Source organism: Electrona antarctica (genome assembly GCF_951216825.1).
Source record: "Electrona antarctica genome assembly, chromosome: 9".
Lineage (NCBI taxonomy): Eukaryota > Metazoa > Chordata > Actinopteri > Myctophiformes > Myctophidae > Electrona > Electrona antarctica.
The window spans coordinates 12,063,890-12,088,928 of record NC_136790.1 but is presented as its reverse complement, the minus strand read 5'-3'; the positions used below and the strand labels follow the sequence as shown (position 1 = coordinate 12,088,928).

General features: G+C 40.9%; 2 protein-coding genes across 3 annotated transcripts in view; one reads left to right on the top strand and one right to left on the bottom strand.

The window, feature by feature from the left end:
• Nucleotides 1-25,039, bottom strand: part of r3hdm2 (R3H domain containing 2) — a 314,823-nt gene that overhangs the window by 121,954 nt on the left and 167,830 nt on the right. The window contains exon 1 of one of the 2 annotated variants that reach the window (XM_079510346.1): nucleotides 24,584-24,630. The exons of the other annotated variant lie outside the window; for it this stretch is intronic. The gene's annotated coding sequence lies outside the window, so the exon portion shown is untranslated. Of the gene's footprint in view, nucleotides 1-24,583; nucleotides 24,631-25,039 lie in introns of those variants that run through there. 2 annotated transcript variants of the gene reach the window in all.
• LOC306929311 (inhibin beta B chain) lies at nucleotides 301-2,808 on the top strand (the record flags this gene model as incomplete). Its single annotated transcript, XM_079509752.1, has 2 exons — nucleotides 301-613; nucleotides 1,998-2,808. 2 exons carry the CDS (start codon nucleotides 301-303, stop codon nucleotides 2,780-2,782), a joined length of 1,098 nt encoding a protein of 365 aa, XP_079365878.1. The 3' UTR covers nucleotides 2,783-2,808.

The window sequence follows — 25,039 nt, the reverse complement described above, 5'->3', positions numbered from 1 at the left end:
TTGGTGGATTAACCCTAGATATCTACAGCATGCATCGGAGGTGGTGGAGCTATAGCCTACCACTTTCCCTCTCAACTCCTGTCTTCACGACTTTCCACCTGTTTTAGCGGGGAGTGTATAGCTGTCCAGAACAATTGTGAGAACTTGTGAACTCAACAGAACAACTCGGGGAGACTGGACATGTTTTGGAGTCTTTTATTCGTCCCCTCAAGTGTGCCGTCATATAATAAGACACGCTTCATTTCGTTAACTTGGGAACCAAGTATGTCATCACCCTGCGCGTTTTCAGCTGTTCTGCTGATGGCATCTTTGTTCGGAGCGGCGAGCACTGCTGGTGGTGACACACCGGGCTGCGCGTCCTGTGGCTTGCCGACAATGGAGAAGGACGCCGAGATAAGACTGATGATCGAAGTCGCAAAGCAACAGATCTTGGACAAGCTGCACCTGAAAGAGAGACCAAACATCACCCAAACCGTACCCCGGGTAGCGCTCCTCTCTGCGCTGCGTAAACTGAACTCGGGGCGCGTGAGGCAAGATGGCACTCTTGAACTAGATAATAATCTGCCCACCAAAGATCAAGGATCATATGAGATAGTGAGCTTTGCAGATTTGGGTAAGTTTTATGATTTTTTTAAACTTTTGTTTTACTGATGGGTTTAACTTTAAATTAAAGAGAAACAGCAGAAGCGTATAATGTGGATTTTACTCAGAATCATTCCACAGTTATCCCATGTGCTATGTCAGAATTATTCAACTGTATACTATACTTGTTTAGTACTTAATAGTGAAGATTTCAACCTCTACATACATGCATCATGTATATACCTTTAAGACGAGGTCAAAGTAAATTTTATCCATAATTATATATATATATATATATATATATATATATATATATATATATATATATATATATATCAAAAAGAGAAAAACCTTCCAAGGAAGGGACTGCACACTCCAGGGAACAGAGACGGACAACTTACTGCATCAGAAGTGTGAATGTGTCAAGCATATAGGGGACCACGGCTACCAAAAACCCACCAACAGTGCCAATACAATAAAATATCATGGGCCTCATCCTAGGGAAAATATTGTATTGGCACTGTTGTGGTGGGTTTTTTGTATATGGAAACAGATCTATTTATTTTTCAAATGAGGTTCCATTTGATCTGTTTGTTCATGTGTCTAGTCTGCCCCTACATGTAAATTAATTGAATCATTGATACCACACCCGGGGGGGTGGATCTGTATAATGAATGTCCCTATATATGCTTGACACACATTCACACTTCTGTATAGCACCTGACGAAGCTCACGGCGAAACGCGTCGTGCTAATAAATAAGTTGATGCAGTAAGTTGTCCGTCTCTGTTCCCTGGAGTGTGCAGTCCCTTCCTTGGAAGGTTTTTCTCTTTTTGATGTCTATGCCTGCTAACTAGACTTGCACCTCCCACGGGTCTTTTTGGATGTGCAGGAGTCCCTTTTTTGTCTCATACATATATATATAATTAATTGCTGTTATGGCCAATAACCGATATTACCGATGTCGATATAATCTCATTCTGTATTGAACAATTATGTAACAGGGTATCTGCACTGCAGGCTTAGGCAAGTCAGATTTAACTTAAATACCTTTATATTTAATATTGTGAGCTTGTAGATCTGTTCAAGCTGTTACTTTGGGCTTGTTTATCTGTAAAGACAGACCGATTAATCGGACCGATGAATTAATCGAACCGATGCCGATTAAATGGATTAATCTAAAAACAACTCAAATCGGCCGATACAGATGTGTTTGCCGATTAATCTCCCATCACTAATATATGCAACTGTAGTAACCAATCAATAATTACCTTTTTGTTTTTGTCATTCAGTGTAACTAATAATGGTCTAAAATGACATGTCTGTTCCATGTCTTGAAACAGTTCATATTCTCTTTCAAAATGACCAACAAATCCATAATCTTACAACCTCCCTTGTCCCTTGTCTCTGCTGTAGATGAGCCGGTGGGAAGTGATGGCCACAACCTCAGCCTTACCTTCCAGTTCCTGCAAGAGCGCAGTCAGAGCATCCAGGTCCTCCAGTCCTCTCTCTGGATCTACGCCCGTTCTTCCCAGGACGCTCACCGGGACTCGCGCCTACATGCTCAGGTCTTCCTGTCTGGGGACGGCACTTCCTCCTCGGACTCTAACCACACTCTGGTGATGGAGAAGATGCTGGAGGTGCAGGCGAGCAACTGGCACACGTTCCCCATCACTCGAACCCTGCAGGCCTTCCTGGATGGCAGCCAGCCTCGGCTGCGCCTGGAGGTGAGCTGCCACGAAGACGGGAAGAACCTCTGCTCCCTGGGTGGTCCCGCCGACACCTCCCACCAGCCCTTCCTGGTGGCGCAGGTGCGTCAGCGCAACGACCCCCACAGACACTCGCTGAGGAAGCGGTCGCTGCGCTGCGGCGAGGATGTGACCGTGTGCTGCAAGAAGGACTTCTACATCAAGTTCAAGGACATCCAGTGGCAGGACTGGATCATCGCTCCCGAGGGCTATCACATGAACTACTGCATGGGCCAGTGTCCCCAGCACCTGTCGGGCTCCCCGGGCATAGCCTCCTCGTTCCACGCCACTGTCTTCAGCCAGCTCAAAGTCAATGGCATTAACACGGCAGTGTCATCATGTTGTGTGCCCAAGGAGCGCCGACCCCTATCCATGGTATACTTCAACTCACAGCACAGCATTACCAAAATGGACGTCCAAGACATGATCGTGGAGTCCTGTGGATGCACATAAAGGAGAGCGATGGAATAGTTAAGTTAATGTAGGCCTACATTAGATTTCACTTTGTGCAAGTTCTAAAAAAGATATTAGGAGGGGCACATCATGAGAACATATGTACTCTTTCAAAGGATGTGTTCTTTTCTTGCATTAACACTTTTGTGTTAACAAGAAGACACCGCCCAGGCGGTGGCGTAACCGTCTGGGCACCCGACTGGTAATCCAGTCGCAGTGTACCGCGGGTTCGACTCCCGAGCCCGACACGGCCTTTACTGCATGTCTTCCCCCATCTCTCTCCCGTTTCCTGTCAGCCTACTGTCTGTCCCTTCAAAAACCAATAAAAGGTGTAAGCCGCAAAAAATATATCTTTAAAAAAAAAACAAAAAAACAAACAAGAAGACACCCTTCAATGCATATGCCCACAAATTCCTTATTACATAATATACATGTCTGCTGGAGTGACATACAGTTTCAAATTAGGATTATGAGCTTATATACTGGAAGAAAATGTAAAGAAAGCCCTTCCAGGGTATTACCAAAGCGAGAAAGCATAGTTTAATGACAAGTCTCATCTTGTTTTTAGATTTTATTAGAAACATGCTAGTGTTACTGTAAGACACTTAGGTCATGTTGTGTATCATAAGGCCCAAACCACACCAGCTGCAACTCCTTGCAACTACTCGCAACTCCTTGCAACAAAACAAACCACACCAATGCAACTCCTTACAACTGCCATTGAGAATAATGTTTAGAAGTAGTTGCAAGGCGACCCTCTGGTGTGGTTAGGGCTTAGTTGCACTTCAGTTCTGAATTGTCACCCCATACTTCTTTTTTTTGTGACCAACTTTTTATTTTGTTTTTTTTAAAAGAACCCCAGGTTAGCACAGACATTACAGGAGAGGGAAACAACAATGATGCATACGTATAACATAATAAAAAAAGTTTCTTTTTTTCAACAAAACAAATAAAATGGAAACCAAAACAAAACGTGGCAATGATGTTGGAACAGACAAACATGGATGGATCAGACTTTGTTTACAGGAGTACAAGTATTCAACCTAACGGAGTCACCCCATACTTCTCAAAAACATTCAATGTTGGTACACAAATATTATTCAAAAAGTATTTAACTTTTATATTTTGGATCCATATAGGCTTTTCTTTTCTTTTTTAACAGACAATGCTACCTAAAATATATTTCCCCCCATACAAGTGTCCATACATATATATTTTTTGTATGGGATGCATGCAGAGAAAGTTAAAGGAAGAAATCAAAGACCTTTTGTATTCAACCATTTTTAAAATGAGCAAACATTAACAATGTATTTAGAAATAAATTAAAATCTGTTAAAAAAGGCATAATATGAATATGACAGTAATACTGCCAATTATCATTTAAGTGTTTAAATCATTTGAAGAGCTACTGTTTTTACTTAGTTGATCATGGGTCCATTCCATGCACTGAAATGTGCCAAACCGATATATCGGTCGCTCTATCATCTGCACTGTATGTACTCAGACAATCAGTTGGGTAAGTGAACACAAGGTTATATTTCAGTAGCATGAACAAACATTTAGCTATTGCTTCAGTGTCAGGTAATGTGCCAGGCAGGTCGTTCACTGGGCAAGTGCTGTGCGCACGTTGGCATCCCGCTTTTCCAAGGTCCAAGTTTTTCTGAATGATGATGCGAAGTCTAAAGTCTTCCATCCAAAAGTGACATCATAATGATGTGGGAAAGATATCCAACATCTTGTCTTGATTTTTCCACCAAGTTGACTAAAGGCAAATTCAAGTTACAATTTAAAGTACAGCATTCTTGTCAAGCATCTTTTTTGCCAAAGTATGAATTAGGGGTAAACGTAGTAGTGTAGACGTTTATGTATGGTCTTCTCTTTTTTGATGTTGTCTTGTCATCTTGTGTTTTTACTTTACTGGCGAACTGTGCGGCTTAAGGCCCAAAACTACTGTAATGTATTTCTGTACTGTGCTGCCTCTTCACACACGGGCCATGATTACACAGGCAACATTGTGAGGCAATGAAGATGGCCAATTTTGAAAACAATATAGATTAATCATATTAGTCTTTGGTTTTAAATGTGACAAACACATTTGCCTCAGAAAGTTGCTTGTGTTATATGGCACCTGATTGTTGGACATCAAATTATTGTGCGGGTTTATTGTTTTATTTGTATTATTATGCAAGCACTTCCTGTCCCAGGCTTCCATGTGACACTGAGGTGCCATTCCAAATATAGCTTACTAAGCACTTTATCACCCTACTGTGTTTGAGGAGATCACTATTTGTATGCACTAGCAGGCATAACAGAAAACAATGCTAAAGCAAAAAACAAAATGTTGATCCAATTATTTTCTTAAGCTATCTATTTGTGTTTAAGCATGTTTTATCGTACATATTTTTGCACAGCGGAAATGCAGCAGGGATTTCTGTATACTGTAATGGTGCCAGCAACTAAATTCTGTATAACTTTAAAACAGTTATTCTGTCATCTATATTTTTTTATATTCTGATATATCTTATCCATAAGAAATACTTTGTAATACCAATACAAAATGTAAATAGTTTGTTAAATTGTTAAATGAAATTACATGATTATACTGATCATATATTTTAAATAAATAAACATTTTTAATTATAAACACCAGATGTATTTATTTCCATGCAACTTTCCTCCCACAGGATTTTTATTAATCAACACGAGCAACTCTCCTTAATGTTCCCATTTTACTTTCATTGTCAAAAACAGCAGTTAAGAAAACATAGTCATTACTATTAAAACCACACCGATGCACAGTTAAAGCAAGCCCAGAAGAGTATGGAGCCCTGAACTGGCCATTGAGAGAGAAAAAAATCACACCTGTGTGAACTGAGTGGTGCAACTCCCCTCTCCCCCTGCCTCTCTCTTTCTCTCTCTCTCTCTCTCTCTCTCTCTCTGTAATTAGCACTAGGCAACAGTGCAACACTATCTCTCTCTCTGTTTCTGGCACAACAGCGCCACTTCTTCCCCTACTGGTACTCATAGCCACACACATAGGTTAACAGGTTAACACGGACATTGCTGTTCCTTGGAGTGGTTGCACCACTCAAAAATGAAATGCTATACTTCAAGTTACTAACGCTCAAGTTAGCATTTATTTTTTTCTCTCTCTCAATGGCCACTCTGGAATTCCGTAAGAGAGGGATGAGAGGGTTGATATACATCCTAGATGCATTCACGGTCACCTGCTGTTCCTGCTTCATGCTCCAAGTCAATGGAGCATGGTCAGTGTCTTGTGTATAGGGCCAGTGCATAGGGAGGAGTTTCACTCAGAACGGGTTATTCTGGTTGCCATTTTTCTGCCTACCAGTAGGCTAGTAGACTATAGTAGTAGGCTGCTAGGCTATATTTTCCAGCCTCACTGTGGAGACATATACCATTGTAGATATAAAATTAAATAAACACTGTATGGTTTGGGTGTCAGATGACAAAACCTTGATCCACAACAGTAATGGGTCTTCCCTGTCCGTTTTTATACTCTAACTTAATTGTCCATTCCACCACGGGCCTTCAGAATTATGCTTCCATTGTAGCCTTGCAGTGCGTTGACTGTCGGCGATATCAAATAATTAAATACACACTGTATGGTTTCTTTGATTTGGGTGTCACTGTCAGCTGACAAAATAACATAACCTTCAGCAACATTCCCAAACACATGTATGCTCTGCTCTCTACCTGTCCTCAAACGAGCATGACAGTGTAATCAAAATAATAATGGTCAGATCGCATACAGACAGATTATTTATTTACTGCGGAGAGAGCACATCACTCGTCACTCTCGTGGTGTTTTCCCCTCTCCCTGGTTCCGTAAGGATAGGCTATGTCCACATGTCTTCTCGTCAAGTAAGATGTAAACATTGAGAACTGTTTTGACGTGAGGAGAGGGGAGGCGGCAGCGGTGGCCGAACGGATAGCGGCGCGGTCTAGATACCGGAAGGTTCCCAGTTCGAACCAGCCGTCCGACACGTTAAAATTACCACCGCTGAAATGCCCTTGAACAAGGCATCAACCACTACAATGAAATGTGTTCTATGAGCAGGGCCTGGCTGGAAACAAGTTCTTGAGCTTAGCCCAGATACCCTGGGTAAATATAGATTTCATTTCATTTCATTTCATCAGATCAGAACACCCGAACATTTTCGCAAATAAAATATCTCAAACACAATATTTTGGACCAAACAAATAATTACAAAGAAGAAAACAAAACATTGTGTTTATTGTCATTTTTTTTTCACGACAAGAGTTGGCTTTGTCCGCAGCGTAAACGTCTTTAAATAAATACTTTCTGAAAAGTCTATGAGGAAAATGAACAGGGATTTCTTTTCCGGGTCTCTTGAGGGGGTGGGACTGCAAGGCTCTATTACACAGGCAAAAATAGTGCTTTTTCTTAGCCATTCAATGTGAACCTGAGAGAATTTAATAATTGTCAAAATAAGTAGAAACAATTAATTGCAGTTTGAAAACAGTAATTACGTCACCAATCTTAGCCCCAGTGGGAAACGTGGTATATGTTCATGTAATCAAACTGCAACTGTCTGTAAGGCAAAGGGCCTGTTTGCTCAAACAAATAATGGAAGTGATTTTATGGACTGTCTGTGTTTGCCATGTAAACAACTGGCGCGTATTCATTGCCATGTGATGCTTTTGTACCTGGGACAGATGATGATCTTTGGCTAACACTGACTGCAGTGCAAGTTCCCCAATTACAGTTATTGTAACTGCTTATTTTAAATTGCTATGATGCACATTTTTCCAATTTTCTAGCATTTGAGTATGAGCAGATGATAAAAATACCGTACACTGATTAGAGTACAGACTATTAATCTTCCCATTATAAAACATAACAAATTGTTGTTGCAAAAGCATCATGCCCATTTCCCAAAACCATGTATTAGTGAATCTGCAGAGGCATACTGTAAATTATACAGGTCGTTTCGAGGAAGCAAACTCGGTGGCTAGGCTAGCTAGTTTCTTGGGACATTTGTGGTCGTAGTGGCTACACTAACACCTGGCATTAAACAAATATGTTTTTTCAGCGGTTTTCTTAGTTTTAAGGGTAAGGGTAACTGTGACTTCAGAGTAAAAGTGCTTAGAAGAAACCCTAGTGACTCACTAATATACTGACACATTAACCCACAGACCGACTGATTGTTGTGTGTCACTAACCCTATAGTCCGGGAGCTAGACCCAACCCTCATATCAATTTTTGCTACCTTTTTTTCACTATTATTTCCTGTTAGCATATACCTTGGGCCATCTCAAAATGAAGGGACCACTCCCAACTCGGGGCCGTTTGGTTTCAGGGGCCCAAAAACCCTTTTTTTGGTATATGTCTCTGGCGAAATTGTGTAAAGGCAAATAAAAATTCACTAAAATTACATAAATACACATGGAAGTGTGAAATTTGGCATGGAGTATCCTGACACATAGGGGTAAGTATCAGAATAGGATTTTGGGGCTATCTACCATTGTATTCTTAAATATGACCTACATCATCCTCAGAAACACAAAAATATACACTGTCCGTTTAACAAATAACAACAAAGATGGTTATTTTCCAGCACATTAGGGTGAATATAACTGCCTCACTTGTATATAGAAAACTTCCCATATCCTTAAGCTTCAATTTAAGCCCAAGATGACCTCTCTATCTTGAAGATTACTCTTTCTGTGGCCAAAATGCTGCACTATACCTCAAATCGGAGACATTTTCATTATCAGTCACTATAGCCTTCCAGAGTCCTAGAATGTAACAATAGGTTCACATGTTCTGCAACTACTGATGTCTGAAGTTAGAAACATAAATACTTTATTCTGCCTTTGTGTTCTGTATCTTATTCTGTAGTATCATTCCTATTGTTTCCTGTCTGCCTAGTCACTGTTTACCTGCCTTGTCTCACCCCCCTGTGATTATTAGATAGTTATCTCCATCTGTGTCCTGTTAGTCCCTCTGCCAATCATCTCTTAATTGTCTATTGAGTTCACCTGTCCTGTTAAGCCCTGTGTCTATTTAAGCCATGCGGTGTGTTTGTGTGGGTCTGTTGACCATTGTATAGGAGAGCTATCTGACGTACTGTACGTACGTACCTATACTACCTGCCTGCCTGTTTGGTTTAATGAACACGTTTAAGTTGATCCTGCCGGAGTCCTGCTTTTGGGTCCACACTTTCCTGACATTGTCACTGTTGTGTGCAAAGAAATTGAAGAAACCTCAATACCACAAGACCACTACAGATGAAAGGTATGTACTTAGGTACAGTGACTAAATGTTTAACAATGATTATATGGTTTGTGGAAGTACTTTGCAGCTTTAAATCATACTGTTGCAATCTGTAAATTTATTTAAACTTTCAATATTTCAGATGGACCACACTGAACATACTGTGTATGTTGTACGACCAGAACCAACAATTTATGCCATTTTGTAAAGGTAAGCAAAATTGTCCCACTTTGTTTTCATCTGTGACTGTAAGTGAAAAGAAATGTGAGCATTTGACTTTTGTTTTTTGCAGGGTGAGAAGTATGAGGATATCGTTATTGTAACTACACCTGGAATATCATCAGTCTGTGCAGATTTGAGGTGATACAAATATAATAAATTAAATGTCAAATATATTTGAGTTAATTGCATCTTGAATAACACTTTGTTGCAATGAATATAGCCTACTGTACATATTTTCAGATATATATAAAGCAGTCAAGATGCCAAAGACACAAGAGGATGAAGACTGGACACCTTGCCAGAGTTCATCAAAGATGAAGAATCAGCCACCACCTCTGGAAAATTGCATTTTGCATGGTTGCAAGGGGGAAGTAAATGAGAGCTTTGTAGAGTTTTCTTCCAAGTCTGATCCGCTGAGTGTATTTAATGAAATTCATGATATGAAAAAGAAACTTTTGACACAAACACCTGACTGTGGTGGTATGCAGGTTGTTTGTGAATCGATACCTGATGAATTGTCCTCAGGTTGTGGGTATCACAGAAACTGTCAACGCACATTTTTCCGTGATGCTAACCGTGCTTTAGCAATAACATGCCAAGCAAAAAATGACTCCACTAGACCAAAACGTGAGCTTGTCGATTCTTCAGTTTTGTTCGGAAATTATTGCATTTTCTGCAAAAGTGACACAGTAAAGAAAGTTTCTGGCAGTAGATATGACTTGAAAAAATTCCAATCAAATGCATACAAATCTATTGAGATAAAAGCTATGGAACTAGGTGATGAAGCTTTGTTATGCAAAATCAGGGGGGTGGATCTTTTTGCTAAGGAGGCACAATTTCATGACTGCTGTCGCAAGCAGTACTTGGTGAGACGAGCACCTCAGCCTGACAGTACAGATGCAGCATCTACTAAGAAAGAAATGACCAGTAAAGCTTTCACTCAAGTGTATGACTATATACAAACTGAAGTTATTCAAAAAGGGAAGGTTGTCAAACTTGCTTATCTTACTGATTTGTATAATGATACCTTGAGACAATTTGGAGAAGGAGCTCCTTCTCAAATTCGAAGTTCTGGCCTGAGAATAAAAATTGGGAGCTGTCCTAATCTCAAAGATAGTGTTGATTTCTCATCTTTCCCATTCAAAGACACATTAGTGTTTTGTCAATCCCAAGCATCTATGAAGACAACTGTGCGTTCAGCTTATGAGTTGGGAGTTACTGATTGGAGTAAAGAGATCAGCCAAGACCTTCACAAGAAAATAGTAAAAGCATTCAAACATTCAGAACCACTGACATGGCCCCCTAGAGCTCACGATATCCCAGATCCAAATAAGGAGATCCCGTCTGAGGTTTTACAATTTGTATTAAACCTAATCAGTGGTGAGAGAAAGCCATCACATCGGGAGGAAATTCTAGCAACCTCCATTTCCCAAGACATCTGCAGAGCAGTTACATCAGGCCAATGGAAGATGAAGAAACACATATTGCTGTGTATGACACTACGCCATCTCTTCAGATCCAAGAGCATAACCACTCTGATCAATAAGCTTGGACACTGTGAATCATACACATATTCCATTGAACTGGAAACAGCTCTGGCAAATTCCATTGTGGAAAGTGCTTCAATAATAAGCCAATCTGACATTATCAAGAGACAACCTGATGGAGCACTCTTCCATAGTGACTGGGACAATTTTGATCAGTTTGTATCAAATATATATGGGGCGGGGTCCATTCATACCGCTGCAGGGATCTATATGCAAGATCTAGGTTATTGTGCAGATACAGCAGCCCTTACCTCAACACAGCCTACACAAGAGTGTAATCCTATCACTCGACCTTCCAAAAGACCAAGGTCATTTAAAAGTCCTGCTCAGGATTTGAAAACTTATTACACACAAAAACGATCTGAACCAGTACTGGCAGCATCCAATTCAAATACTCCATCCACAAGCAGAAACTCAAATTCAGATACTGATCTCATTTGGGTCATTGCTCGGAAAATCAACTCCGGGGATCAGCACATCCCTGGTTTGTCAGGCTGGGTGTCGGTTACAGGCTGTCCTCCAAAATGCCTCACCACAATTGGGTATTACCCCATGATCAATGCTCCTATAACAGACTTGTCAACCATTCAAGAATGCCTTAGATGCAGCCAAGTTGCATCTTCTGAAGCTGGACAAGAGTACACCATCAGTACATTTGATCTAGGAGTTTGCATGAAAGCCTACCCTCTAATATGGAACGAACCTGAAAAATACAAAAAACACATCATCCTCATTGGCACATTCCATTGCTGTGGAGCATACTTGAAAGGAATAGGCAAAAGATACTGCCAGGGTAGTGGATGGGTCGAAGTGGCTTTAGAGGCTAAACTGATCACCACAGGCTCTGTGAATGGAGTCACTGATGGGAAGAATTGGGATAGAGCTATGAACACACACAAGTCCATGCTCGAAGCTCTCGAGAGACTCCTATACGAAAAGTATCTGGAAACTCATGAACCACTCTCTCTGGAAAGTGCAGATTTTCTGGAAAAACTTAACCTGAGTGAATCTACTCTCACTGATGTGTTATCATCAGCTGATGTATCTAATCACATTGGAGAATATCTTTCCTTCAGACAAACTGTGAGGAATGGGGAGCTGGGAGAAACTCCCCAGTTTTGGATGGGATACATGGACTGCGTTTGGCGTGTGCTGTCAATGAATAAAGCAATCAAAATTAATGATTTTGATGGGTACAAAGCTGCCATAAATGCCATGCCAGACCTCTTTTTCTGCTCAGACCAGCAGAATTATGCTAGATTCCTCACTTACTTTGGCTACTTTCTTGAACATATTGAGGAAACACATCCTGGTTCAGAGAAACTTTTGCGTGCTGGAGCAATGAGTGTAGCCAGATCGCATATCCCAGGCAACCGCTGTCACACTGACAAAACAATAGAGGAGACAGCGATGAAATGGCTTAAGTCAAAATCAGGTTCTGGGACATCTTGTGCTGGGATCTGTGGAATCACCACTAATTATGAAGCAAGCCAACGTCACATCCTGACTGCCCATGCTAAAGGAGAGTTTGTCGAGGAGATGTGGAATATGGTTAGCTGCCAAAGTAAGCATTCTGAAAACCAGCACAGAGACCTAAGGCCACGTCAAATCACTCGGTCTGAGAAGCAAGTGCAGCAAACAATAGAATCATTTCAGAGTTTCATCAACCCATTTCAGCTTGAGACTAATCAGCCACTGACAAGTCTGTCTTCAGGAGCAGCTATGCCAGAAGACGTGCGCTATGATGTGTTGAATGCTCTAAAAAATGGCCAAACTCAAAAAGAGCAGTTCATCAGTAATCGACTAATTGCAAAACAAATCCTTTTTTTCGAACCTATCAAGCGGAACAAATTCAAGACGATGTCTTCCACTGCACCTAAAAGGAAGCTTGTGGCATCAAACCAGAAAGTGATCCAGTATAAGGCGACAAGTGGATTTATCTTTCAGATCTTCATCAAATCCCAACTACTAAGGTCACAAATCAGCATCTCTGACCTGATGTCCTACCCACTGACTCTGACTCCATATAGCATCTCAACAGTTGACGGATTCTTTGCAAAAACCAACAAAGCACAAGGGATGAACTACATGATCAAAGATGCTGAGAAAGTGGAGCTCCCTTCTCCTGGTCAATGTGGTCTCATTGTAGATGGTAATGCCACATTCTATATGAGCAATGTGCCCCAGACAATGAAGACTATATCAGAGCGCATCTTCAAAAGTCAACCTACTGCCGCAGAAACAGTATTCAGTACTGACACTTATGTTGACCGACTTCATTCACCAAAATCAGCTGAGAGGGATCGCAGAGGTTGTGGTGAGCGGTACATAGTTAATGGTCTGAATGTTCGCCGACCTGCAGATTGGAAAGGTTTCCTCACAAATGATGACAACAAGAAGTCACTCATACATCTAATTCTCGAGCACTGGAGCTCTCCAGATATGATGGAAGAGATACTCCGAAGGCCCATCATCTTCATTGAGGCTGGTCAAGCTTTCAGGATAGAAGCTCAAGCTGGAGTGATTTCCAAAGCACTTCTACCTGATCTGAATTCAACACATGAAGAAACTGATGTGAGGGTGATCATCTACATCAATCACATCCAAAGCACAATGCCTCACATCAAAACTGTCCGAGTCAGAGCCAGAGACTCTGACATTTTCTTCATTCTCCTCTATTATGCCAAATCCTTCACAGTCGATGTCATATTTGACATGGGAGATAAGCTGATTAACATCAACCAGCTGGCTGAAGATTATTCACAAGAGCATATTTCAGCTTTGCTGGCCTTGCATGCCTTCACTGGTGCTGACTGCACCTCTGCATTCAAAGGCAAAGGAAAGGTGCGACCCATCAAGCTTCTGAATCAGCATTCGAAGTTCATTCAGATCTTTGCCGCAGTGGGGAACTCTTGGGAACTTGATGGGCTTGTGCTAACTGGTGTTGAAGAGTTCACCTGTCGCCTCTATAGCTTTGGTCCTCGAGTGAAGCGTGTGGATGAGGCAAGAGAGATCAAGGTGAAGAAAATGTGTGGCTCAAGCCTCGAGCTTCGACCAGGTCTCTCCCTTGACCTTTCAACTTTTCCACCATGCAAGAGGGTCCTCTTGCAGCATGTCAAAAGAGTTAACTTCCAGGTATGCATCTGGAAGAGGGCTCATGAGAATAACCCAGAAATTCCATCACCTCTTGACCATGGGTTTCATCTGAACTCAGAAAATGGCAAACTAGAGCCTCTATGGTTTGAAGGTGACGTCATCCCCAAAGCCCTCATTGATGTGTTGTCTGAAGAGGGGACAGACGAGGATGACCTAGAAGAAATTCATACACATATGAATGATTCTGATGATGAAGAGGAGGAGGAAGATGAATCTGATGATGAATAAACCTAAAGTAGTTGTCAATATGGAAGGGTTGTGAATTTAAGGTATAAAATATGCAGTGGTATAACAATTATTTTGTTGTGGTTGTTTTTGTTGTTTTCTTTGGTTTCTTTGATAAATTATGAAAAAAAGAAAAAGAAAAACAAGGAATCTGATGCCCCCTTGTCATACAGTATTTTTCTGTTGTGTCTCCCTTTGTCTTTAACTCGGTCACTGTTACATTTGGGTGCACATTGATTTGGGTGACTATTGATAGGCTATGTACTGAAACAAGCTATTATGTGCATATAATATAATAAATAAATATAAATATAATAAAAGGCATTTGTGTTCCTGCTGTAGTATTCATGTTTCTAACTTCAGACAGCAGTAGTTGCAGAACATGTGAACCTATTGTTACATTCTAGGACTCTGGAAGGCTATAGTGACTGATAATGAAAATGTCTCCGATTTGAGGTATAGTGCAGCATTTTGGCCACAGAAAGAGTAATCTTCAAGATAGAGAGGTCATCTTGGGCTTAAATTGAAGCTTAAGGATATGGGAAGTTTTCTATATACAAGTGAGGCAGTTATATTCACCCTAATGTGCTGGAAAATAACCATCTTTGTTGTTATTTGTTAAACGGACAGTGTATATTTTTGTGTTTCTGAGGATGATGTAGGTCATATTTAAGAATACAATGGTAGATAGCCCCAAAATCCTATTCTGATACTTACCCCTATGTGTCAGGATACTCCATGCCAAATTTCACACTTCCATGTGTATTTATGTAATTTTAGTGAATTTTTATTTGCCTTTACACAATTTCGCCAGAGACATATACCAAAAAAGGGGTTTTTGGGCCCCTGAAACCAAACGGCCCCGAGTTGGGAGTGGTCCCTTCATTTTGAGATGGCCCAAGGTATATGCTAACAGGAAATAATAGTGAAAAAAAGGTAGCAAAAATTGATATGAGGGCTGGGTCTAGCTCCCGGACTATCCTGCACTCTCACAATCCCACAAATCTCCTGGGGACGGTTATGGTGTCAGTCACATCATGCGTCACCTGCGATGCACAACACTGGGAAGATATTATCTGTCCCCATCTCCATCAAATGTCATTAGGTAAACGGAAAGCAACACTACTAGAATGCTTAGGGAACCCTGTTGTAAACAAGTGTTAGTCCTTTATCATGGTTCGTCCGTCCACAAGTAACAGTTTTTGTATTGACTCGTTTGAAATGTCCTACCATCCTGTCCTACCCATTCCACATACTGTGAAATGTCCTACCATCTTGTCCTACCCGTTCCACATACTGTGAAATAAAAATTTCAATCAATTAGAACAGCTACACCTATGCTCCTATTTGCTAGTTCAAACTGGTGCAATGCAATACAATTGATAAATAGTTGACACCTGAATGATACCCAATACCCATCCATCAACCACATCACTATGGTCCTCAAGTTTATCACACATAACACTGATGCTATTATTGTATGGTTTCCAGTTCCACATTAACCCATTTTGACCTGAGATCAGATTCTAAAAATGTCTTCTACATCCTGACAGTTTTCTGAAAAAGCTATGTTTCTATGTCAGTCGTTCTTCGATTTTTCAAAAATAGCAGACCTATGAGCTTGTAGATTGTAGCTTGTAGATTCAGGCTATCACTCTGTAAAGAGTGAATTGTGTACATAGCCATGGCAGTGTCAGTATTGTTACAGTAATGTACAGGTGCCTTCAAATAACTTTTAAATCCATCAGGGAAGTACAGGCCTACTGTACTTCCCTGATATAGTCTTGGCATGTTACATCAGAACTGCTTGCCTCATAGGCTCCTGCATTATACATTGGCTAAATGAAATGACTAGTACACTTCACCTTGAGAGAATTAATAAGGTACTTCTTTAAAAAAAATAAAGAGACAATTTGATAAGGTTTGGTTGGCCCTCGTCCGTAACTTGAATAGAAGCACCGTCCTAATTGACAGGATACCATTGATGGGGGAGACTGCCTATATCATTTCAAGTGTTGTTTTCCATGACAACATTTCATCTTAGGCCTACTAATATGTTATGCCGCATCACTGAGCAGCAAGGGTGGGAGTTTTTTTTGTCTGTCTTACTGTATTTGTTGTTTTTTCCCCTTTTGTTTTTCATAAAAAAAATGTATACTGTGCCAATGTATAACAATTTATATCGTGCTCTTAATAAAAACGTATTTGACAAACAACAAAAGGAACTGCTTGCCTCACCGCAGAAGAATATCCTGCATCCTTGATGTTATTTCTACAATTAAAATTATATTAACTAGACCTGTACATGCCCGTCGCAGTGGGCCTACTTGGGAACGATGCAACTTGGGAACCTAATGATATATGTTGTCATAGCATCCGTTTTAACTGTCAAGGAGCTGATGCCAAAACATCTTTAAAAAATCACACCTGTGTGAAGTGAGGGGCACTCTTATCAGCATACATCATCATACATAACTTTTCTGTCCTCACCTTTATATCCTCAATTCCGTTCTCAGCCAATCAAATCATCGCTATGGGGTACACACGCACACTCAAAGCCTGGCATAAGAGGAGCTAGCGCCTCTCAAAAATGTTGGGGTTATCTCATCTCTTACTGATACCAACACACAAGGGTTAAAAAACAAATGGGAAAAATTGATTACTGTATTGACAGATGAGTGGTGGGCAGACCAGACGCACTATACAGTCAACTCAACCACCTCATGTGTACGCCTCAGCCTAATTCAACTGAAAGTAGTACATAGATCTCATTTTAGTAAAGCCAGGGTGGCTGAAATGTATCCTGAGGCAGACTCGAAGTGCGATCGCTGTGCCCAGACACAAGCACATCTCACACATATGTATTGGTCTTGTACCCAGCTACAGCGATTCTGGTCACTTGTGTTTGTCACACTGTCAGACGTGCTAGAAACTGTGCTACAACCCTGTCCAATGATAGCTATATTCGGCACACCGTCAAACCCCTTACAGTAGGCCTACACGAATCAGAAGTTAGAGTTTATTGCTTTTGCAACACTGTTAGCTAGAAGAAGAATATTACTATCTTGGAAGTCGCCAAATCCACCCTCTTACTCAATCTGGCTCAACGATGTGATGTACCTCTTACGTTTAGAAAAGCCTCCGAAGGCATGGAGACCCTTTATAGAATACTTCAATATTCGTGCCTCCCTGGATTAGACCACTCAGTGGATTTCAGAATTGGTGCTTCTCTCATACAAGTGTACAATAATTTGACTGTGACCTATGATGTGACCTGTGACCTGTGTTTTTGTTGTTTTTTTTGTGCCGTTTGTCCTTGTCTCTTGTACGTTGTTGCTTTTATGTTTGTGTTTGTGATTTGTGATGTTTTGGGGTTTTTTAAAGGAAAAAAACAAAAAATGGGTGACTATGTGCAAAGATTTTCTTGTCAGAAGTGCTGCTTAACTGTATAAAAATATATAAAAATATATATAAAATATATATATAAAAACAATGTTGGGGTTGTTAAGAAACGTACAAAATATTGTACCATCCTGGGGTGTGTCACTGGACAGGAAAATGATTTCCCAGCATGCCTCTGGGCACACACACATTTGTTGTTCTATTGTTGTGTTATTATCTCCGCCAGACCAACAGGCCAGGTGGCTGAGATTATGTTTTCGCCCCTGTCCATGTCTGTCTGTCTGTCTGTCTGTCTGTCTGTCTGTCTGTCTGTCTGTCAGTGCACACACACACTGTAGCGTCACAAAGATGCCAAATGCCGCTCGCGGCAGGAGTCTCTTCCTGGTTTTTAGACAGCTGGTGGATGGAAAATGAAGCTTGCGCGCAGCTGCAACTTGCAGCGTCGGCTAAGCGTTCCAATAGCACCGCCCACGCTGCAAGTTGCAGCCGTGCGTGAGCTTCATTTTCCATCCACAAACTGTTTAAAAATCAGGAAGTGAAGCCTGGAGGACGCGTTTTGTGCTGGTGTGGGAGTATCCCGTCTGTCTGTCTGTCTGTGCACAGCTAATCTCCCAAACTGCTGGACTGATCGGCGTCAAGCTTTTGCAGGGCAATGTAGAAAACTCTTGAACCTAGTTTGGTCATACAATCAAATTCGGGCCCCCTGGATTATTTGCACTTGCGCCTATTTCCATCTAACTAACTAGGATAGTGAAGGAATTGCCGTCCCATCTCTCCTCTACCCAGCAAGCACCTGGACGAATTAGTGACGTCTCGATTGGGGCCAGACAAAGTCAAACCAAGACTAGTCAGATCTCTCCCAGAATATCACACGATTTCAACCAACATCAATTCTGCCCACTAAGACAGACGTCCCTGGATGAATCAGAGAGAGTAGGATCGAGGACAGATCTCATCTAAATCATATCATAACTAGTCAGATCTGGCACAGAATAACCTATATTATTTCAACTGGTGAAGATGTCCTGGAAATGACGTAAAGATCATCCCCATATGGGCTGTGATCTGGCCTAGACACCTAGTCCTGAACGTCATCGGAGTCAACGGAGGACATCATCATAACGTCATCATGACGTAATTTGGCTTGCTGGGTACTGAACACGACTTGGTCTGCTATGCAAGGCTAGAAATCAAAAGAAAAAAATACTTTTTGGGGCCAGTTTCGAATTGCAGCCACCCATACACTTTGAGTATTTGTTATGTATTAGAGTAAGGAATTCACATTTTAGGACTGTTAGAGGGCGTTACACATTTTTGTGGCATATAGAAGAGAAATTAATTTAACCCCTTGTTTGAGCCGAATCTATTGGTAGGCCATACCGATTTGATTTAGATAAAATCGCATAAAATGAAAATCACAGCCTAATAACTGTTGTTTAGGGAAGTTGTTTGAATTGAATCTGTGGCCATTAAGTGAACATTGACCAATTTGTATTATTATATGTCCTTTTTATGAGACTCATTTGATGCAGCCAGAAAATAGAAATGTACGAGCTTCAATTTAGATGATTTGGACGGGGTTAGCCTACTAATTTACTAACCTCACATACGGCGGTTCCATGGTGTAATGGTTAGCACTCAGGACTCTGAATCCTGCGATCCGAGTTCAAATCTCGGTGGGACCTGCTTTCTGGAACTTTCCCGGTTGATAGAAGGGTACGTGTTCCATGCCAGATCCCGCTGCTTGTTATAGCCTTTCAAATATAAATTGTACAACAATATGCACCTTACGTATTCTTCTAGCCCAAGATTTAAACTGTAGATGTATTTGATCGATTTTGACATTTTCACTGGGGGGAGGAGGGGGCACCAGCCTTAGAGCTCAGCCTCTGAACATGTACAAATGCAAAATATAAGATGCTTACCCTGCTGTCCCACATGTTGGAGAGGCCTACGGGATGCGTGTGTAATGTATTAGTGCGTAGTTTTCAATAAAAAGGTGTTTTAATCCCGTTTGTGGCCGAACGGCATTTCCCCCCTCGTTTACTTCCTGTTTACGTTCCTGTTTTCAGCGGATGCGCCCCTTCACTACCGCCACCTCGGCCACGTTTAGTTTACCTGCTGCCCCATCTGGCGGAGTCAGGTTATAGTTTACCTGGTCAGTGACTTGACCAGGATAAATGCCTTTCACAGTTTGATCAGCAGGGGGCACTAGACATGTTGGTTTGAATGGTTTCACTTAATCGAAATCTCCAGTCCAGAAACCAAATACTGTATAAAGCCTGTGATCTCTCATCTGAGGACGGATATCAACTCTGGATATAACTATAAGGCACATTTTAAAATTGATTATAAAAGCAATTTCAACACCACTCATTCCTGTTGTATAATTGACAGTATCTGATTGTTCTGTGATTTATGATGGTTCAGTCCCAACTTGTCTTTGGAGTCAAGGTCCGAAATCCGAATACCACAGGTTTTTTGTTTTTGACTGTGTGTTTTACATGCAAATAGGGGAATTTTGTACATGTATATCGTATGTACCGGTATGTAGATTCAGAAGAACCTACCAAAGAAGTAGGCCTACTGAAGACGAGTAGCAACTAGCAGGTAGGTTTGAAGTTAGACATACAGTAATTACTCGCATACACAGCTTTTGTCTTCCCCTAGAGACTAGAGGCTGTTGTTGTAGACTAGAGGGTGTTTACTATATGTTGTATACTGTCACTATGGTGTTTCTTTTTCTGTAATGTTTTTTCTTAGCTACTTATTGATTATTACTTCTTAGTCTTACCCTGTAACTGTGTGTTCTGCCTCTGCTGATTGGATTTCTCCCACAGGATAAATAAAGGTCTGACTATCTATAACGGGCATGGGGCTTTTGTTCAACAAAAAACACATCTGTTTTTCAATGTAGTCATTATACCAATTCTCCCATGTATTCCCTAGTTACTGCTGACCCTGTCGCCAAAACCACTTCTCTATACATACACCTGAGGAGTTTTCCCAGTCGGAGGGAATAGGCTAATGTAATAATTATCCTTCCCAGTTCTACCCAACAGGTGTCCCAACCAAACAGTAGGAGTTGCTATAGCTACAGATCGGCCTCCCCACCTGGCATGCCACTCGGAAAAACGTCCCAATTAAGTTCGTTGGAACGCCCAGGAAGCTGCAGTGGTGGGAAAAGTACTCAGTTGTTTTACTTAAAGGAGCATTCAGTGATTTGGTGATTTGGAAAACCACCCAGTCCGCCCCGGTAACAAAATGTGCACATGCACACGCTCTACAGTGGGGGGAAGTGCAACAGCATGTGCACCAAGGCCCGTCCCCACACATGATTGGAGGAAGGCCCCTCTCATCTTGATTGGATGAAGGCTTTGCCACCCGCCACCAAAACTGAAACTAGGGTTTTTTGACCCCAGGGGCTCACTGGGGACAGGGAGGAACTCCTTATATGGTCAGCACACTCTATAGTAGGGAGGATTATCCAAAAAAAATAAAAAAATAAGTGATATTTGAATGAAGCGAAATCACTGAATATACCTTTAAAAGTATCAATACTGTCTGCAATGTAGAACTACTCCGGAATTCAAATCCGGAATTCAAAATGTACTTGAGTAAAAGTACAAAACTATTGGCATCGAAAATGTACTTAAGTAATAAGTAAGTATCAAAAGTAAAAGTACGTATTATGCAGAATGTCCCATTTCAAGTTTTAAAATGTACACAAATATTTAGAAAATAGCAGATCTTGAGTCTGGTGACCACCGGAGAGACAGGTGACAGCCGGAATGTAGACGGCACCCGGTACCGGGAGCAGTATGGGTTGGCACCCCAGACTGTGTCTTCCGTGAGGAGGCCTTTAGGAGGGCCATTCAAGCCGCAAGCGGAGCCTGCAGCACCACCGTTGGCCCCGGTGGAGCCTGCAGAACCATTGCGGCTCAAGAATCCACCACTCCTGAATGAAGTGTCTGGTGCTGGGAGTCCATAGACTCGGCTGGCTCTAAAGTGCTCTAAACAAACATTAAAGTCCATAGACTTGGCTGGCTCTAAAGTGCTCTAAACAAACATTGTAATATCCTCAAAGTCCATAGACTTCCAATACAGATGTAATCTTCCAAAAGCCATGCATTGCAGGGGCTAGCGCCCCTCAAACATTCTTTGAGGTATGGTTAAAACACGAACAGAAATGTTATTTTCAAATACTTCCAATTTTGACATTACCATGTCAACAAACATGAAGTATATTACTACTAGATATTGTCTATCCTGTCATTTCTATAGACAACACAGACTGTGTTTGTGTTCAAACTTTTCAGTGACCTCCTTATGACCCCCTCTTAGGTTAGCATGACATCCTGATCAACCTTATTAGAATCACTGAGTTCCAAGAAAGCCAATTCCTGGAAGAAAAGGTAGGGTGTGGGGAAATGTACCAATGAGGACAGGGGCAACTGGATTTAAATATGTCATGATCCAGTAGGAGCTTGCATCAGCACAGCTCAGCTCATCAACACAGCCCATGGACCTTGTTGTTACATGTTAACACTCACTTACTCTTAGGTCTTCTTACCACACACACCTACAGTATTTCCTGCGGGGACCTAATTCTCCCAGGGAACACTGAATGGAAACTACCCAATCAGGACACTGCATTGAAATGTACTGTAATTCTGCAAACTGTTAATAAATATTTCAATCAATCAATCAAAGCATGTGCATGTCAGCCAGGGACTGCTGTGGACATTTAGTACCCTTTTGTAGAGTCTGGACAGTACACAGGGAAATTATACATGATCTTTCTAATTTATATCTAATCTAATTCAGTTTCAGTTTCGGTTCCTGAAAATGCATTTTCTGTTTAATAAAAAGCTGGAGAGACATGGAGACTCCTGTTACTGCAGCAAACACTAGCAATGAGTACTATCACAATGTGGAGCTTTTTTAACACTTATTTTAACTATATAAAGAAAATCACTTACAGTACCTTTTTTAAGATTTTTTTGGGGGCTTTTTATGCCTTTATTGATAGTGAACAGTAGACAGACAGGAAAGGGGGAGAGAGATGGGGAGTGACACGTGGCAAAGGCCGTCGGGCTCGGGAGTCGAACCCGCGGCACGCCATCCGGCTGGCTGGGCAGCCTAGGTGCCCGCGGTTGAGCTAACCGTCCGGGCCCAATTACATTATTATTTAACCAAATGAACCCTAGTGTCCCTAATCGTAGATGATTGGTGTGGAGGGAATAAAGGAGGGGCCAATTATATACCACTGGGGGACCCTGGTCAACAAAGTACAGTTTAAGTGGTTCATTGATTGATTGATTGATTGATTGATTGATTGATTGATTGATTGATTGATTCATTCATTTGAATGACATACATACATTAGATAGGCTACATACATACCCTGTCAGATCTAACATCTCTGCTGTGTCATTGTACTGTGGTGGTTGGTTGCTGAGGTGATGCAAAACCCTCTGGATGAATCTGGTTGGAGCTTGGAGAGCTGGGATGGACACATTGCATTGTTCTAATAGTAAGGGGCACACACACCTCAGATGAATGTAGGGCAAGTTTGACGTTACAATATCGCTTACAGAGTTATGAATATAGCTCTATAATAATTCAGTGTATGGACCACATAACATTTTATGTTGTTTCAGAGGAGCACTCACATCTCTCATCTCTTGCTCATTTGCGAGGGTTGGTTCAGAGTTCATCTTGCTGTTGAAGATAATTAACAGAGTAGAAACTTCAGACACCTTTCAGACACCATTTTCCAAACATATCACAACTTGTTGTGAAAATGTGTAAACAAACAAGGACACTAAAAATATTTAGATGTACATATACCTGTATAGTCATTCTCTGTTGCCAATGTGCTCATTTTCAGGGTGTTGTAGCTTGTTCTGTTCTCAGACTTGTGTCATACTGCCCTCTGGTGGTGTATTTGAAATTTAAAATAGTGGCAAAAAGAAGTCTGCAAAATCTTCATTTACAATAGAGTTACTGATATAATTGGATTTTTTACATGTAATGTTGACTGACATTACATTTTTAATTCAACATAATATTGATATAACATAAATGCATATAACATTTGAGAAATGAACGATGAACAAGTAGATAATGAATGACAATGACAATCATATTGCCACATTCAATCCTTATCACTTGCATAGAATATACAGTTTGTGAATGCCACGTCCACACTATTGATCCATAATGTATAAATGATAGATAAGGGTTCAGGACAACGAGGCCTTTTCGTGGAGGGGTCAGAATGAAATTTGGACTTAGACGTCTGTGGTACTTATTACAAATATTGCAACATTTCCTGAATTAATAATCATATCGCAATCATTTTCAAATGTAAATATTTTTTTTGGCATGCAAAGTAGAAACCATATCCACATTTCTATTAAGACTCTTAAGAGTGCCTTTCTTTAGATATCAGTAATACATTTTCATTTTCAAAGGAAAGTAATGTAATTGGTACCATGCCGTTGCAGTACTTGGTTTATCCCTTGTTAAAACTCTCTTACACTTGTGTTGTGTGTACAATACATAATCCATTCAAAATAAGTTAAATACGTTATCTCTCGTGACTCGTAGTACTACAGTAGCCTACTATCTGCTGTTAAAGGTGTAGGCCTATAACATTAACAACAAAGATATCATCCATCCTTCAAAGTGAAACTTATTCATTCTTAATATAAAATCAGATTTTAAGATAAGAATACGAAAACAATATGAATTAAAGGCAGGGACCCATGTGAGAATTACAATAGACAGAATAAATAAAACTTTCCTTGGTTTACTTTAAATGACAAATTAACTTGAAAAGACCCTGTAGTATGCATCTCTTTGTGTAGCTAGGGAAAACTATTGCTGCGTTGATGCTGTGCCAAATTGAGATGTTTAGAAACGTAATCATGTGTGTTACTGTTTTCTGATGAAATGAAATGAAATGATTACTATATTTACCCAGGGTATCTGGGCTAAGCTCAAGAACTTGTTTCCAGCCAGGCCCTGCTCATAGAACATTTCATCGTAGTGGTTCAATGCCTTGTTCAAGGGCACTTCAGCGGTGGTAATTTTAACGTGTCGGACCGCTGATTCGAACTGGCAACCTTCCGGTATCAAGACCGCTCCGCAATCCTTTCGGCCACCGCTGCCATGTTGTATAGCCATTCCAGTCCAAGCACTTGGGTAAGACGTGAATTTAAGAGATCTTTCATTTTGCTATTGCTTTCTCTCCTTTAAATTATGATGATGTATGCTGTAGGCCTACCGATAATGCTGGTGTATATTCACATCCAATGTTTTCATTAACTATTATAAGACAGCAAACAAACTATTTTTGGGTCATCTATAAATCTATTAATATCTTCTTGATTATGGCAAATAGGCAGCATACTAAAATGTCTCTTGACGCACGCA